The sequence below is a fragment of the Eptatretus burgeri genome, chromosome 14, assembly GCF_056783735.1.
Source record: "Eptatretus burgeri isolate ZD-2024b chromosome 14, Ebu_testis_v1, whole genome shotgun sequence".
Classification (NCBI taxonomy): domain Eukaryota; kingdom Metazoa; phylum Chordata; class Myxini; order Myxiniformes; family Myxinidae; genus Eptatretus; species Eptatretus burgeri.
In genome coordinates this window covers 36,115,097-36,133,076 of record NC_140974.1, presented here as the reverse complement: position 1 = coordinate 36,133,076, position 17,980 = coordinate 36,115,097, and the positions used below count along the sequence as shown (strand labels likewise).

At 41.9% G+C, this 17,980-nt stretch overlaps 1 protein-coding gene across 2 annotated transcripts in view; it reads right to left on the bottom strand.

The window, feature by feature from the left end:
- LOC147012966 (laminin subunit gamma-1-like) overlaps positions 1 to 13,184 on the bottom strand; it is a 253,798-nt gene extending 240,614 nt beyond the window's left edge. Inside the window, exon 1 of one of the 2 annotated variants that reach the window (XM_085854370.1) lies at positions 12,318 to 13,184. In XM_085854370.1, coding sequence (XP_085710496.1) covers positions 12,318 to 12,738 — 421 coding nt within the window. In that variant the 5' untranslated portion in view covers positions 12,739 to 13,184. The remainder of the gene's footprint in view (positions 1 to 12,317) is intronic. The other variant, XM_085854369.1, reaches the window with a different exon arrangement.
- Between the last annotated feature and the right edge of the window lie 4,796 nt (positions 13,185 to 17,980).

The following is a 17,980-nucleotide window of genomic DNA, read 5'->3' as shown; positions in this document are numbered from 1 at the left end:
GGCCATCATCAGTATCAATTGAATTGCTACTCCTGTACCCTCAAATGCATGCAGGTGCAGCCAAGTGAGCCTGATGCAAAGAAAAAAAATTGAAAAGTTCTAATTCAAATAATTAAATAATTCTAGCTGCCAGACATTGTGGCCGATTGGGTTGAAATTTAAAACCTTCATTCCCCATGACTGCTCCATCATAATTTTAAAGAGTCACATTGATTGATGCAGTGGTTGCAGAGTAAACATTATTTAATATTTTCCCTTCAATATAAATAATATGGCTGCCAAACCATGTGACCTACATCAAAAGGAGGTGAGAGTTTTTTGTTCATCATGGATAGGCAGTCATACCTGTAAAGTTTTGCCTCAATCTCTTCCGTCATTTCAGAGAAGAAGACTTTTGCATTTTTTAAATTTTCAATCCAATATGGCTGCCGAACCATGTGACCTATTGCATCATAAATGTAAATGCTCCCTCTAATCGGGTAGGGGATCATGCTTGTTAAGTTTCATGTTGATCGGACAAGGTGTGTTTTTCTATCCAAGATGGCCGCCAAACCATGTGACTTGTGACATCATAATTTTTATTGTATATGCAGCTGCGCGTTTCATTGGATGATAGTTGCAAAGTTTCGCTTCGATAGAGTAAGTGGTTCCAGAGAAAACATTCTTTAATAGTTTTTCTTAAATCCAATGTGGCTGCCAAACCATGTGACCGATCAATTATTCATTAAGAAACTTAAATCAACCACCCTTGGAGTTTTTGTTTGTGAAGTTTCCCCTTGATCTGACCAGCCCTTCTAGCCGTTCAAGTACAGACTGAGCAATGAGCAAGAGTGAACAGCCATGAAAATGAAACCCATACTAACCAGTGGGGGAATAAACAAATCATTAACCATTCAACCCAGCAGACACACTTTTGATTAGTAATCTTTATACAACGTTGCAGCTTTATCCTTTATCACACATTAATGGTATCTCCAACACATGTGAGAAAATGCTAAACATAAAGTACTATTTCATTCACTTCATTACATTTATTGTCCATGACAAAAAAATTAAATATAAATTTCACATACACTGGCAATTCAGAATCAAAGCTTGAGAATTATGATTATGGAAAGGGGTGTTGGCATTGCATCGAGCCCTTTTTGCATTGCATTGAAAATATGAATTGCATTTAGCACAGATGATTGTCTAGAAGACAGCATAATGAAAGTGGAACACAAAGCTGAATGCCTGAATGACGGAAACTGTAACAATTATGAAGTGGGAGTGATGGGTTTTGCATCATCTTATAAACTTTCTATCCATGTTTTTCATACAAGGTATGAATGGAGGGAAGGTTTGCCAACATTACTCGTCAGACAATCTTCCTTGGTCTTTCTAATCCCCTTTAGATTCTCTTATGACAAGTCACTAAACGTACATAATAACCTGAAAGTTATAATATTTTGGGATCAAAGACTGACAGAAAAGAACCAAAATGCTATGATGGACATGAAACTCAATTTCCATAAAAAGAATCATGCTTCATTTGCTTTACCGGCCAACACTTGGGAATTATTGCTCTGTTTCAATTCGTGATCGATCAGTGTTCAAATACTTATGCTCGGAGACTTGTTCTCTACTCTGGTCATGAATAATTATTAATCAAAGGGTCACGTCCACCTGTTAAGAGGTGAAAATCAAAAAATAATTTCCTTTGTCTTATTGACATAAACAAACTAAATAATGATGCCACTCTCACAAGGGGGTGTTCATTTACCAAGCATTCAGCTAGCGCTTACCAAGCCAGCCGTTCCTTATCAATGGTTTTGAAAGGAGTACCTGCTTGAGTGCTTAAGCCACTTGGCAAGCGCTCTACAATAAACTTGGTAACTGGACACACACCAGTCTTCAAACCTCTGAACTTAGTTAACGTATTCATGCTTATCGTTTAGTAGAAATCCACTAATTACTGTATCAACTGCACATTTGATAACACTACAATTAGGACTTGAACTGACACATCATTTGTGTAACAAGAAAACAAAATAGGGGAAATAACACAACCTTGTGGTGCACCGGGACTCAAAAACCTCACACGTCACACCATATTATTACACTCCACCCGTTGTGGTCTATCTGCAAGAAAACTGAATTCATCTTGAAAGCCGATGTGTGACATTCAATACTATATGCCACCATACTATAACTCAGGAAGTTCTTATTTGTAGAACTCACACTTGCTCTAAGAAAAGAAAGCCACGCAAATGCGTTCTCACCCAAACTATCTTTACCAGATCATGTGAGTGATGGCTAACAGGTGCCTGGCTAAAACTGGCTTCTCCAAGCCTTGTTTCAGCCTTCCTAACATCAAGTCCATTCCTTTGATACATAGTGTAGTAGATAGTAGAAAAATCGTGCAAATTATGATACAAGCATCAACTTTGGCATTTCTGTTCTGCAGGGCTTTCTGATCAAATCTGCCCAATTGGCCATTTGAAAATCCAAATTTTGAAAAAATTCAAAAAAAAAACAACTTCAAAAAAATTTGAAGTCACAGCTGGCTGAAATTCTTAAAGCACAAGTGAACATCCCAGACAGAGAACCAAGGGGAGATGCAGTCATCATTTATGGCTCAGCACTTATCAATGCCCTACCTCCACGCACTTCAAAGATATTTGATGACTATGTTAAAGAAGACATCATCCCAAAGGTGGAATCCTATGGTGCCATGTACGAGAGGGTGGACTTAGTGTTTGATGTGTACAAAAAGTCAAGTCTGAAGTCTGAGGCAAGGTCGAAAAGGGGGCAAGGAATCGGAAGAAGAGTGACAGGAACCAGTAAGACCCCAAGTAACTGGAGAAGCTTTCTTCGAGATGACAGCAACAAGACCGAGCTATTTCACTTCCTTGCAGAAAAGATGTGTGAAGCACAGACGACAAGTACAGTTATTGTCACAAAAGGAGAAGATGCCATTAGCAACACAAGGAAGTCACTGGATGCTGTGTCTCCATGTTGTCATGAAGAAGCTGACACTCGAATATTTGTACACGCCAGGGATGCAACGACAGATGGTAGCAAGTCCATTATCATTAAGGCTAATGACACGGACGTACTAGTGATAGCAATATCTGTACTGCCATCCTTACAGGAACTAGGTCTTGAGAACATGTGGATTGCCTTTGGCCAAGGAGTCAATGCACGATGGATTCCAGTCCATGATGTAGTTTCTGCAATAGGGCCTGAGAAAGTTCGAGGGATCCCATACTTCCATGCGTTCACTGGATGTGACGTCGTGTCTGCCTTCCACGGTAAAGGGAAGAAAACTGCATGGCAGACTTGGAATGTCTTTGATGATGTTTCTGAAACATTCACCAATCTCAGCCAGCATCCAACATTGATTCGTGATCTTGACTTTTTTGAAGTTTTTTTTTTTTCAAATTTTTCAAATTTGTATTTTCAAATGGCCAATCAGGCAGATTTGATTAGAATCCCCTGGAGAACAAATGTGCCAAATTTGATGCTTGTATCATCATTTGCACGATTCCTCTCAAAAATTGCTGTTATCTGCCCCATTAACAGGTTAATCCAGCAGCCTGTTGAATTTGATCACTGCAGTTTTATAAAAATAATAAAAGGGGAGTTTTTTATGTTTGTAAACTTTTAATATGAGAATCTATGTTAAAAAAAATGATGTAAAATTGTTATAATGTCTGAGATAGTACTTACCTATAGACACATCATCCAGTTTTATTATTTTAAAGTATTCTAGGGCTCATTGAGAAGCCTTGAACATAAGTTACATGTAGGATAAGGACATTGGGAAAACTTCATTGTACGCTAATGTAAATCACTAGGATGGCAATTTCCAATACGGAGACAAATACATTGCATAAGGGGATTGAAACATGGCCTCACCAATATCTTGAGCTACAGCTTTCAGACAGGAATAATCTAAAAGACCAAACTCCTCATGTTGGTGATAAAGTCAACTTCACTATGAGGCGCTTGAAAGAATTGAGATGCAAACCGTCATTTGCAACCTCTAGTAGCTTGTACATGTGTTTAAGCTTGGGGAGTAATTGCTGAAATATATGTGTCTGGGTTCTTCCTGACATCTTTGTTCCATTTACAATTCATTCTAATGTTTTTTTTTTCGCAATTCTTTTTATTTATTTTTTCATAGTTCTCTTCATTCATTCTAATTCTTGCTTTTTCTTCTCTTTTATCTTTTACTCTCTATTCCTCTCTGTCATTTTATATCTCTCTCGAGAGAAGTGACTTCTTGCAGAAATTTATCTCTAAGGCTCATTTGGCTGCACCTGGATAACTTTGAGGGTTGTGGAGTAGCGGATGAAAACCGAATCCTATCCAGGTTCTGCCTGATGACACCATCTTTGCTCTTTACTTCTACGGGTTCCTTCTTGGTCTTCCGTTTCATTAATGATCGTTTGGTATGAAGCAGCAATGGAAAAGAGGGCACAATTAAGAATTTCCCCATCTGGAAACACTCTTCAAGCACTGTTTGTTGTGTTGCTGCACACCCAACATCACACGAGTCACTCGCAAGCCCCACAAAGCTCTCACATCAGGATCGGATATATCAGGATATAGCTATAGATAAGCTCTCACGTCAGGATATATATATATATATATATATATATATATATATATATATATATATATATATATATATATATATATATATATATATACATATATATACATCCTTTGCCATGTCAAAACTTTTAGATCACCCCAATTTTTCCAGTTTTTACTGAAATTTAAGCAGTTCAATGTTTCAATGTACTCTGATATTAAAGCAAAGAACAAATAAACAATTGCAGATAAAAAAGAAATTATGGAATCGTTTTGTTGAACAAAATTTCATCTAAATTTTTGATTCATCAAAGTCGCCACATTTTGCAGAAATAACAGCCGAACATACTCGTGGCATTCTTTCTGCAATGGAAATCAAATATTGTTCGGAAAGTTCTTCCCAACACTGTTGCAGAAGTTCCCACAAATGTGTTGCACTTGTAGGTTGCTTTGATTTCACCCTTCTGTCCAGTTCATCCCAAACCAGCTCAATGGGGTTTAAGTCTGGAGACTGTGCTGGCTATTCCATGATTTGAAGCCTACTGTCTTGTTCTTTTTTTCTAACATAGTTCTAACATAGCCTGGAGGTATGTTTTGGGTCGTTATCTTGCTGTACGATGAACCCTTGACCAACTAGGTGTAGACCAGAGGGTATTGCATGGTGATACAAAATGCTGTTGTAGCCCTTTTGTTTCAGGGTGCCACTCATACGGTGCATACGACTCTGGATCCAGCAAAAGAGCCCCAGATCATCACGCTTCCTCCCCCATGTTTGACAGTTGGTGTCACACACTGAGGAACCATCCTTTCACCTACTCGATGGTGTACAAAAACCCTGCGTGATGAATCGAAGATTTCAAATTTTGATTCATCGGTCCATAAGACCAGTTTTCAGTAGTGCACTGGCGGTACTTCATGGCCCAGGCAAGTCTCTTTTTCTTATTTTGCCATCTTAGCAATGGCTTTCTTACTGCCACTCGACCTGTCAAACCTGCAGCTCGAAGTCTCCTCTTCACAGTTGAAACTGAGACTTCCTTACTTCGACCAGTGTTAAGCTGTGCTTGAAGCTGCTGTCCTGTGAGCCACCTATCATGCAAGCTGTTGACTCTCAGAAACTTGTCTTTTGATTGTGTTGTGGCTTTGGGTCTGCCAGACCTCTTCCTGTCAGAGTTTCCTCCAGTTTCCAAGTGCCTTATGATGGTGCAGGAAACTGTACTCACTGACACCTTGGCTGACTTTGCAATTTCTCGAAAGGAAAGACCTCCACCTTTAAGGGTTATCATGGTGTGTCTATCTTCCTTTGTATCATGGTCTGTATACTACTTCCTGCATTACAATGTTGTCCAAATAATGCTTCAGAGGGTGTAGCAACACAATCTGTTCCAACACTGCTTTTATACAGACAGAGGGTTTGTAACTCATCAACAAAAGTTGGGACACCTATAGGAATTGTTTGCATCATCTTTCAAGGCTTAATTTACTTCCATTGCTGCAGAATAGCTGCAATTGCTAACCTATTACTTGTTCCCTGAAAAGGGACTTTTTTAACAACTCTGAAATTTCCATTATTTTTCAGTTTTTGGAAACCTAAACTTTTTTGTAAAACTCTGGCAGTTTGCCGCTGAGGTTTGTACCATTTCAGGTTATTCACTGGATTTGAACTGCTTAAATTTCAGTAAAAACTGAAAAAATGGGGGTGTTCCAAAACTTTTGACCAGTAGTGCATGTACAGTATATATCTTGTATATATAACAATATTTCAAGAATAAAAAAAAAATTCAGTACAGTATATATATATATATAACAGTATATACAGTGCAGGAGGCGAAGCTGTGCACATGTGCTCATGACGTTTAACCACTCTGATGCATCAATCGGGTCAGAAGGGCACATTTTGTTTTATTATTTCGCCTGACTGCAAACTCACCTTCTGGTTGGTGAGGCAATAAAGCAGAGGTAATGTTATCGTGTGGCAGACAAACATTACTTCTCACAATTCATGCAGTTTTGAATTTTGTAGGACATGAACTGTTCTTTACTGTTTTACCAAGTTCACAGGTAAAAACACCATTTAAGTCTACAAAGTTGTATGGTCACAGCGAAGCAATTCTGTGGTGGCCGAACTCCAATAAAAGTGAAACCATGGCCAATGACTCCACAGTCCTTTACCCGTGACCTCAGAACCGGTCTTCAAAATGGACTGAGTATGCATTGCTGAAGCCATCCATGCTGGAGGTAAAGTTGTGTGCATGTGCACATGACGTTTAACTGCCATGGTGCATCTATCGGGTCAGAAAGTCAGAAAGGCACAGTTCGATATACACCCAGACCCCGACATTCGCGGGTTCCACGTATTCACGATTGATAATAATTTGAGACATGCTCCCACATTTGCGGGAAATTGCCTTGTGTATTCGCAGTTTTCACGGCGAACTTATTTTTTCTACGAGCCGCGAGCATAACACAGTTATAAAACATATCTTCCACAAGCCATGCACAAAACAGCTGGATGTACGTACATACAACTGTATGTACACAAAAATATCTTCCACGAGCTGCGAACATGACCTGCTTCCTGTAGGTCTATTGCAGCTTCGCAGGATAAACGTAGTCTCCTAGGATGTCTCACCTGTGTAAAACGTCATTCCCCACGATGCCATCCCCTGTGAGTTACTTACAGAATGAAAACACTAACAGCATCTATCATAGATGGCAAGTGACCCGGATTTCACGGGTTTGACCCGTTTTGTTTGTGAAAACCCACAGACCCGTTTTAGTATCGTCAAAACCCGTATTGGATGGAAGGTTCGACCCATTTTAAAAACGCTGAAAAAAAAAAAAACACAAAAAAAAAATGTCTCGCTTCCATTCCACTCGCAAGGATTGACACACAAACTGTTAGACCTGGGATGCATTCAGTTACCAAGTTTAATGTAGAGTGCTCGCCAAGTTGCTTGAGCATTCAAGCAAGCAGTCCATCATTCGACATTGTTGATAAGGAACGGCTGGCTTGGCAAGCGTATTGAAAAGGGAGCACACCCGGGGTCAGTTGAGCTACCAAGCAGCCAGCGTTTCGTTGGGGTGCTTGCTTGATTGCTTAAGCCACATGGCAAGCGCTCTACAAGCTGATTGGTAAAGGAACACACACACACACACACACACACACACACACACAGACACACACACACACACACACACACACACACACACACACACACACACACACACACACACACCCCTGGAGTGACCTGCAGCGGATACGCAATGTATCCCTTGAGTCAGTTGGCCATGTAACGTCATGAGCTTCCTCTCACCGAAAAGCATGTCACCATCCTTCAGGATTCTGCATGTAGTATCACTTCCGATCACGTCTAATAAATAAATAACCCGGTTTTGATTCCCACCAACACTTTTTTGTCACCTCCATCTTGCCATGTATGATCTATTGATGTATCCAGTAATTACCAGGTCGACAAATACGGATATTATTTCTTTTTTTTATGTTGTGGTATCTTCCCACGAGCTTCTGCTCGTTGTTCTTTCAAGTACCACAAATATTGTGTGTTACAGCTGGAAGGATTTCAACACAGACACGTTATGTTTTCCCAACCAGTCATATAACAAATGGGATCAGCACAGTGGAACACGAGAGAGAAAGAGATGTTTCAGCACTTAAGTCTGTGATTTGCCTTCTGTGGACAACAAAACATCGCCTTACGAACAAACAGGGAGACCGAGGACTCCAACAACAAGTGCATCTTCCTTGAGTTGCATAATTTCCCTAGTATAAATCAAGAAGAACTGGAAATGATAATTCTTGAGTGTGTTTTATAGCCATGCAGCCAAGCGATATAATAACAGAAGACCTACAAAAGGACTGCAAGAGCAGTTTAAAGAGCTACACTACCTATAGGTTATCTTATGGTACATATTTCGATGTAATTTACCCTGATTTTGCTCTCAAACCACTTCAATTCCATCCACCATATAGCTTCTAGGGACTTTTCCCCCCTGGGCCCCACCATGGTTCACACAGCAGGCTGTGAAACCATATACTTTGAAAACTCACACTTTGTGCTCTTCGTATCTTGCCACACTCACCGACCCCACTTAAATCAAGGGTTCGGATCCGCCCCTGAAATGCGAATTTTCACTTGGCATACCAGACAGATATTCAGTCCAGTCCAGGCCCGTTTCAAATCTAACTTTTGGCATTATTGCATGCACGAGCACACACTTGTTGATTTCTCTGAGTTTTTTCTCTCTCGTTGATAATTATCTGATGTCATGTGTCAACATGTTGTCTGTTTTAATGGTACCCTCTCCTAACTGATTCCCTACTTCCCACGTTAAAACTACAAAATATATATTAAATATATACATCCCCGTTATGTTGAGATTGTTGATGTCCTGCCTAAAATGTTGATGTCTCTTACCATCGAGTGGATTTAGATTTGATTGGACTTGTGGTGTGGTTGAGAATGGTGTCCTGGAGGATGAGTGCACTCTCATAGATTGGGTGTTTTGGTTGGAGTTTGGGGTGTGGATGTGACAAAGGCTTGATGGAACAATTGGTCTTCTCCTCTTCTGTCGAGAGTTACTTTTATTTCCTTGTATAAAATCCAAATTGGCCATTAACGATAACTTTGTGAAATATTGTGAGAAATTCATGACATGAACAAATTTGTGGAAGCATACTGTATATGGGACAGACTGTTTCACGTTTATTGAATGATGCCCTCAATTCTTTATCTCAATGCACACCTAGCACAGTTAATGTAAGTGTTACAGGTGTAATATGCTCACTTCTCCCCTCCATACCCTCGTTTAACATCCTTGTTTCTGATGACTTGTTCGGTATCCTGTACGTCCAAATTAGACGGCTCTCTGGCTGATGGTACGGCAGGGAATTTAAAATATAAAATTGAACCGGAATCACAGACATCTGCAAGCAAATGCAAATGTCTCTCAACTTTAAAAATAAATAGCAGCACGTAAAATCTGTGTTCTAACAGCACGACAATTGTATTCCATTGTTGTGACAGATTTTGATATTTGACCCATGTAAGTCCAAATGATGCAAAGTATCAGTCAGGTTCGACACACAAATTAATGAATCAAGTTACTTGCGAATGAGAACATAAAACCAGTTGAAATTCACAGGAGACTGTCAGCACAGTTTGGTGATGAATTTCTTTCATGGAGCTGTGTTTAAATGAGGCAATGAGTTTAAGAATGGCTGCACGAATGTTGAGTGATATTGAGCATTCTCACGTGCAACTATCCACGATCACTTAAACGATCATGAAAAGTGATAAATAGTTAATTTTGTAGAATCATCAGATGACTATATGCGAATATAAAGTGCTTCAGAATGTACTCACACCTTTTGCCATTTTTACATTTTCTTGTGTTACAGCCTGAATAAAAATGAATTAAATTGAGAATTTGTGTCACTTATCTTCAAATAATACCCCAGAATTACAAAGTACATAATATACATATATCTATATATATATATATATATATATATATATATATATATATATATATATATATATATATATATATATATATATATATATATATATATATTTGTAAAATTTTATAAATTCATTTAAAATGAAAAGATGAAATGGATTGAGTCAATAAGTATTGATGTGGTTCTGCAAACTGCATGCCTCTAAGGCAATGGCACCCAACATAAAGTGATTCCCAGGTAGTTATTTTGTAAGTCTTTATGCAGTCAGACCTTCCCCTCATGTCAAGTGGGTTAACGGGCCGAAGTGCATTGCATGGGTCTAATAGCCTCGTCTGTTAACTATATCTCCAGCTTCTATTCTGATTTATATTCAACCCTTTTCTTTTAGCAATGGTACAAATGAAGCAAGCAAGCAAGCAAACACACCACAATATGAACAGCAAACACACCATGCAGCCTCCCGTGGGAGAATCAACATAAGAACAAACACATTGTATGTCACACGCATGGCGTGCCATTTCATTCAAATTTGCGCGCTAATTTCCAACAGCATCTCACCTTGCTCACCCCTCACTCACCAAAAACTCCCTACTTCGACCGTCGACACCTGCCACACATGGGAAAAATATTCCCGCACCCGATATATATATATATATATATATATATATATATATATATATATATATATATATATATATATATATATATATATATATATATATATATATATATATATATATATATATCGTTGGCCTCCAAAGCCAGCCACCGACTGGGCATTCTCCATCATTCAAAGTCCTTTATTGGCACAGCTGAACTCCTATCCACCTACAAGAAGGCCTTCATCTGCAGCTTGATGGAATACTGCTCTCATCTCTGGGCTGGCTCCCCTGCCCCACATCTTGCTCAGCTTGACAAGGCCGTCAAGTTTATTGAAATCTCCCGTGTTGAAGCTGAGTCTAAAGGACTATCACATCGACATCGCAGGACTAACACCCCTTTCTGCAGGGCACACACGGTCCACCATCAACTAGTTTCTGGTAAAACTACCGAAATCCAGGATCACTGCTCACCTCCACTCAATAACTCCTCTTTTTTCCCAGCTCTGGAACCAATTTCCACATTCTCTTCAATCTTATTCTTCTCTCCAGGTCTTCAAGACAGCTGTCACCACCATCTCAGATCATCCCTTATCCAAAAACATGATCTTTACTTCCCTCATTTACCACTCCCTGCCCTAATCCCTCCTCCTTGCAAAATTTCCAGATTTCCCTCCTGAGAGGAGTATCTGTATCAATCTTCTCCTGACCCTCATTCCCCCGACACCCATTGTTTGTCCAATTCTGCCTCTGGCTTGGCCTTCAACTCTGCTGTTGGTGTTTTCCCCTCCCTCAAATGTTCCTTTTGTCCTGATCCATTGTGTCCTCATAGTTCGTATTCTTCCACAAGCCTCGACTATGTATACAAACCCCCCCCCCCCAAAAAAAAAAACATATCCACTATTTCTTCGTACCATAATCCACCAGTCAAGTCATAATACACCAGATATACCACAACCCACCAGTCATACCACAATCCACCACTCCCACCACAATCCGGCATTCCTTTACATCATACTCCACCACAGTCACACCATAATCCACCAATCACATTGCACAAATCCATTGGGACCATACTCTGTATAGAGCGTTGGTGCAACCAAAGCAGTCTCCTGGGCTATTGGACACAATCCTGGACAGGTCGTCACTCCGACACAGGATACTCAAATGGTTCAATCATCCCAGCAAGTTGGTACTCATTCTGCCGTCCTCGGAAAGATGATAGGCTGAGTTAACCCCATGACTGAGTATTAATTCAACAGCTGAGCAAGATTTGAACTCAAGACCCTATGAACCCAATCCAGCCACCCTAACCATTAAGCCAACACCAGACGTAGTCACCTTACAGACCATTATTTAGTCACGAATTTACTCACACCATTCCATTGTAGCTACCATTTTTCCACACTGTAATCCACCAGTCCGATATACCTCGTATAAATAGCATGACAATTATTTAAAGACTTCAGCGAAGCAACGTTATCATACAAACCATATCATGAACCATAGGACATGGACAGGTACACGTAATAAGTTGTGCAACCAATCATCGATTAAAATGCACGAACTACACAATCTAGCTTGCACCACATATGGTGGTCCAGGAAACAGTATAAAGAGGGATGCTCCTCCACTCGGACGTGAAGGTCTCTCACCAAGGCGTACAGTGATGTTCACAGAGTTTGGAAATTGCACGGGTCCTGTGTGCATGCTCCGGCTTTGCCACCAGCTCTTCGATCCCAACGAGTCCGTCATGGAACTTGCATTATGACTTTTCGTCGGGTCCATAGAATCGCACACGTGACATGACTTGGTGAACCCCGTGGCTCCGGTTTGAACGCAGAAGTCCTCGGGGGGCGTCCCGCATGTGTCGCTGGTCTCCACAGAGGCTCGCGCTGCCACGTTCTCAAACTCGGGCTGGCACTGCTGCACCTGACCTGCGAGGTTGTAGCACAGGTCGGTGGCCATATTTCCGCCAGTGAACATTACCAGCAAGCAAACGAGAAGAAGCCACGGCTGGAGATCTCGAAGCCACGGAGCCATGAGCTGTTGTGTGTTGTTCTGCGTCCCCATCATATTTCACAGACAAATGCGCCCAGAAGACAAAATGCAGTTGGACAAGTTTGATCGTCCTCCGGATGGACAACTCGTTTCCAGGAGCCTCGTTTGGATGGAAGTTCCAAACCCGTCCTGCGGTTATGACCTTCTTGGCGCATTTGAAGCGTCAGATCGCAAAATGTACCTTTGGAGGCACGTGTCTTGTAGTCTTTCCAAGTTCGTTTGACGTCTGCAAAAGGATGTTCTCCCGTGTCTGTGTCCGCGGTTCTAATTCGTACGTCGAGCAGTATTTCGGGTTCAGCGAGCATTCAACAATGCTCAATATTGGTGTCCTGGTGCACTCGTGTTGGTGGTTGGGGAAGAGCAGGGCGCGGTGCCGGGACAGGGAAGCGTGAGAGGAGGAGACAGGGTGTTTGTAGGACGGGGGAGGGCACAATGGGCACGAGGCTGAACGACATGTCACTACATCAGTCTCAACCAGGGAAGAGAGAATCGATATTTAAGAAGCCTCCATATATAGCCTGCACAGGCTACGGTGTTGCACCGGATCTGGAAACCAATTCTGCTTCCCTGCAGATGCCAGTTTAAAAATAAATAATCATTGTCTTTAATAAATAAATAAATAGAAATGGAAACAGTTATCTGATTGAATGAATATACAAATTGGAATCCAACAAAATATTGATTATGGAATCGAGATTGTGTGATGTAAATCACGTGACTGACCCCTCGAACATCACAGTTATGAAGATCAGGTACCTCCTATGGGTGCAGCGGGATTCAAAGAATGTCTCTCCGGCTATTTAAGCATCATGGGAAACTTCAATGTGACAAAAATTGTCATCCGATGAACCCTCTCAGGACTGCAGACATGATAGCTCAAAGGTAGTGTGCTCGTCTCATTTCACCTGTGTATAGCATCCTACTATGTATATATCAATTGCCATTCCAGTGTCCTGCAAAGGTAGGGTGTTCCTTCCTGGATCTGAAAGATAAATTAAATCCACTTGTCCTTATTTCTCATCGACCTTACTTGCGAATGCTGAAAGATCTTCCGATACCTTTTGAAACACCGTCGTGATGATAGGCCGTTGTGGTCTGGTCCTCTGATCAAATTCCTGAACTTCTGCTCGCAAGGAATTTCCTAAAGGGAAAACAATTAAGCAAATCCCTTTCCTGGTGAATTGCTTTCGACAGCACCGACTTTCACTTTCCAGATTAGCATTGATTCCCGATCGAGGCTCTTGGAAGAGTGACAATGGTGGGGCAACGGTTGAACACAATAAGCAAGGCAATGAACGAACAGGAAAAGAGGAGTATCGAGAGGATGAAGACAAAACACAGTAACCTAAAATTATTTTCGATAGGGTTAATGGGGGTAGGAAACATCCCTGGTATCGAGGAGGTGATGGCATCAGGTGATGGTGCTCCACCTGATTGAAGCCTTGGGGGGAGAATGCAATTGAACACCTTCAGGAAGGTGGTTCTACAAATGCAACTCAAGACTATTCAGATGTCAGTCTACATATAAGCTAATCTATCATTTTGCAGCCGATGACAGACTTGGAATGAACTTTCTACCGGTCCATTACCACACCGACAGCAGCTTGTTCCTAAACATTTCAAAGTCTCATTATACCGTCTTATAACAATGAACAGTTTCATCCTGGGACAAGACTAAAGTGACTAGAGAGACTTTCTGCAGTCAAAGTAGCACATGGCCCAGCTGTCCCAAAAGTGGACGGAGGTTATGTGATCACCCCTGTTTGTCTGTCTTGTTCGTTACTTGCAAAATCTAAGATTATTCAAGTATACTGAACAAAAATATAAACGCACCAACCTAAATATCTAAGTCAAGATTGCCATTATGGGAAAATGGTCAAACCGATGATATGTTTGAGCAATGGTTCCTTTGTTTTGCTCAAGACAGATGTTCCCATTGAAATTGACCACTCTGAGTGTGTGGACTCACACGTTGAGTAATCCTTCCCATGAGCACCATGGGGCTTGACAGAGTGATGGTCAGTGAGCGTGACCAGGACACAAACACTCCCTATAGCTTGCCCTATAAAAGGCCTCCCCAAAATGTGGACTGGTGCCAAATGTCAACATGCCTCAGATGTCACAAATCTTGAGGGAGCGCGCCATTGGCATGCTGAATGCTGGGACGCCAGTACGGGCCGTTGCAGCACACTTCAATGTCCACCACTCCACCATTAGCCGCCTGAGAACGCGCCTCAGAGAGACTGGAAGCACCGTGAACCGCCCACATGCCCGGCGACCACGTGTGACCACCGCCGGTCAGGATCGTCACATGAGGCTGCAACATCTCCAGGATCGACTCCGACCGGCCACGAGGACTGCCGATGAGACTGTCGGGCTGCATAACAGGCGCATTTCAGCCCAGACGGTGCGTAACCGCTTGAGGGAGGCCAACCTCCGAGCCCGCCGACCACACCGGGGACTCGACCTCACTGCAGTCCGGCGTCAGACCCGACTGAACTGGGCCAATGTTCACTTGCGCTGGACCCTCGCACGATGGAGGAGAGTGCTGTTCACCGATGAGTCGCGGTTCCAGCTGTATCGGGCTGATGGCGGACTCCGCGTCTGGCGTCGGGCTGGGGAGCGCTACACTGACGCCAATGTCCTTCGTCGGGTGTCACACGGTGGTGCCAGTGTTATGGTGTGGGCAGGCATATGCCATGGAGAGCGCACTCGGCTTCATTTCATTGAAGGCAACTTGAACGGGCAGCGGTACAGGGACGAGATACTCAGACCCATCGTCGTGCCGTTTGTGTGCCTTCAGCATGTGACGTTTCAGCACGACAATGCTCGCCCCCATGTTGCCAGGATCTGCATGGACTTCCTCAGTGAGGAGGACATTGATGTCCTCGACTGGCCTCCATATTCTCCCGACATGTCGCCCATTGAGCACCTTTGGGACGTTCTTGATCGACGCGTACGACAACGTTACGCAGTCCTAGAGAACGTCCGCCAGCTCCGTGTGGCTCTCCAGGAGGAATGGGAAAACATCCCTCAGGCCACCATCGATAATCTGGTGATGTCCATGCACCGGAGATGCACCGCTCTGCGCGACGCCAACGGTGGACACACCCGCTACTAACTGTGTGAACTCTGACAGTGACACCTCGGTTGTGTCGGCTGTTTTAGCGCAAAGACTGTCGCCAGAATTCTCAAGGAACTCTTTGAAATTTAATGCTCAATTGTCATGGATTCTATAACCAAATTGTTGTGAAGATTTAGTATTAATGAGTTCGAGGTAAAATAGTAACAATCGCTTGGTGCGTTTATATTTTTGTTCAGTATATATTGGTCAGTCGATTTTGTTATTCTGTCTGTCCGTTTGTCTGTACATCGCTGACAGGTCACAATTTTAAACCAATCTTCACGAAACTTCATCACCTGGTTGAGTTTGTCATAAGCAAGAAGCCTATTGTTTTTGAGGTCAAAAGGACAACATAGGCCATCGGTCAACAAATTTGTCAAATTTCTAAAATCCTCAATTTTCATCCGATTGACGAGACATTTGAAAAGGATTTACATGAACTGACTGCATTTAACCACCAATTATTTTTAAGGTCAACCTCGGCCAAAAGGACAACATAGGCCCAAGGTAAACAACTAAGGTGAGAGTTCTAAAATCCTCAATTTTCATCCGATTGACTTGAAATTTGAAGAGGATTTACATATCAGGTCATTGAATTCAACTAGCCAATTATTTTTGAGGTGAATAAAGACCAAAAGGTCAACATAGGCCAAGGGTAAACAACTTGGGTGAGATTTCTAAAATCCTCCATTTTCATCCGATTGACTTGAAATTTGAAGAGGATTTGCATATCAGGTCATTGAATTCAACCAGCTAATTATTTTTGAGGTCAAATTTGTTGTGTGCATTTTGCAAGTATCATGCTCTGCACACTCTTTTTCTTGTTTGTTTGTTTATGTGAAGGATAACTCAAAAAATTGTGGATGAATTCGGATGAAACTCGGTGGACAGGTTGGTTTTGTGACAAAGACAAATCGATCCGATTTTGATGAAGATCCGAATCCCGCCTATTAGTGGGATAGAAAACATAAATGGTTCAACCTGGCGGAGTTTACGCCCTACCAAGTGCCACATACATATATATATATATATATATATATATATATATATATATATATATATATATATATATATATATATATATATATATATATATATATATATATATATTGTTGTAGATTTCCGCCCGTCCGGCGTGCGGGGACCGCCTTAGCCCAATTGCGGCCGTGCGCGCCTACTGAACATGGCAATCCAGTCGCAGCTTCCGGATCAACGCCGGAACCCAGCTACGAGTGTTTTTAACACACCATAAACCAGTCAATTCTTCTGTCCACGCGCTATAGGGTCGATCGCCGAATTGTCGATGTACCTAATTATTCGCGCGGACAGAAATGCCAGGAGTTTATACCTCGACGGGACCTGCACAAAAACGAGCCGCTTAAGCAGCTCGTTCTGTATGCGATTGCCGAGTGGTTTTATATCGCCAAGTCCCGTCGGACCAGATGTACGTTTTATCGGCTTGATAATCAGCCAGCTAACATTTCGAACGCATCATGGCAGTCAATGGCAGAAAGTGACACAACGAGCAGGTTAACATTCAAAAAAATGGGGACATTTATTTCAAATGCACATCTATATATTAATACTGAAGGACCGATTTTGTGCTCCTCCTAGCGGTCACGTGACGTTTTTCTCGGTACTGTGACCTGGACTGAAAGAAACTTCGTACCTGTAAGAGTGCATCGCGCATAGTGGCAATAGTCAAACTTCAACTCTGAAGCAGAATAAACACTTTTCGTTTTACATTCGTTCACATGGCGACGTGTGACGTCACTGCTGAGAGGCGTCAGGACGTCATGACACCATCAGTCATTCGCTGACGTCATTACGTCTGTCGTCGACAGACCGTTACCGCTGAGAGGTGCAATTCCACTCCTCGAAAATAGCGTCTGCAATGTAAAACCCTCTTATGCACATGCTGACTACCTCAGAATGTGAATTTCACACAAAAAATGTAACAAGAAACATTGTATCTTCTATATATTAATACTGAAGGACCAATTTTGTGCTCCTCCTAGCGGTCGCGTCACGTTTTTCTCGGTACTGTGACCTGGACTGAAAGAGACTTCGTACCTGTAAGAGTTAATAGCACATAGTGGCAATAGTCAACTTTTCACTCTGAAGCAGAATAAA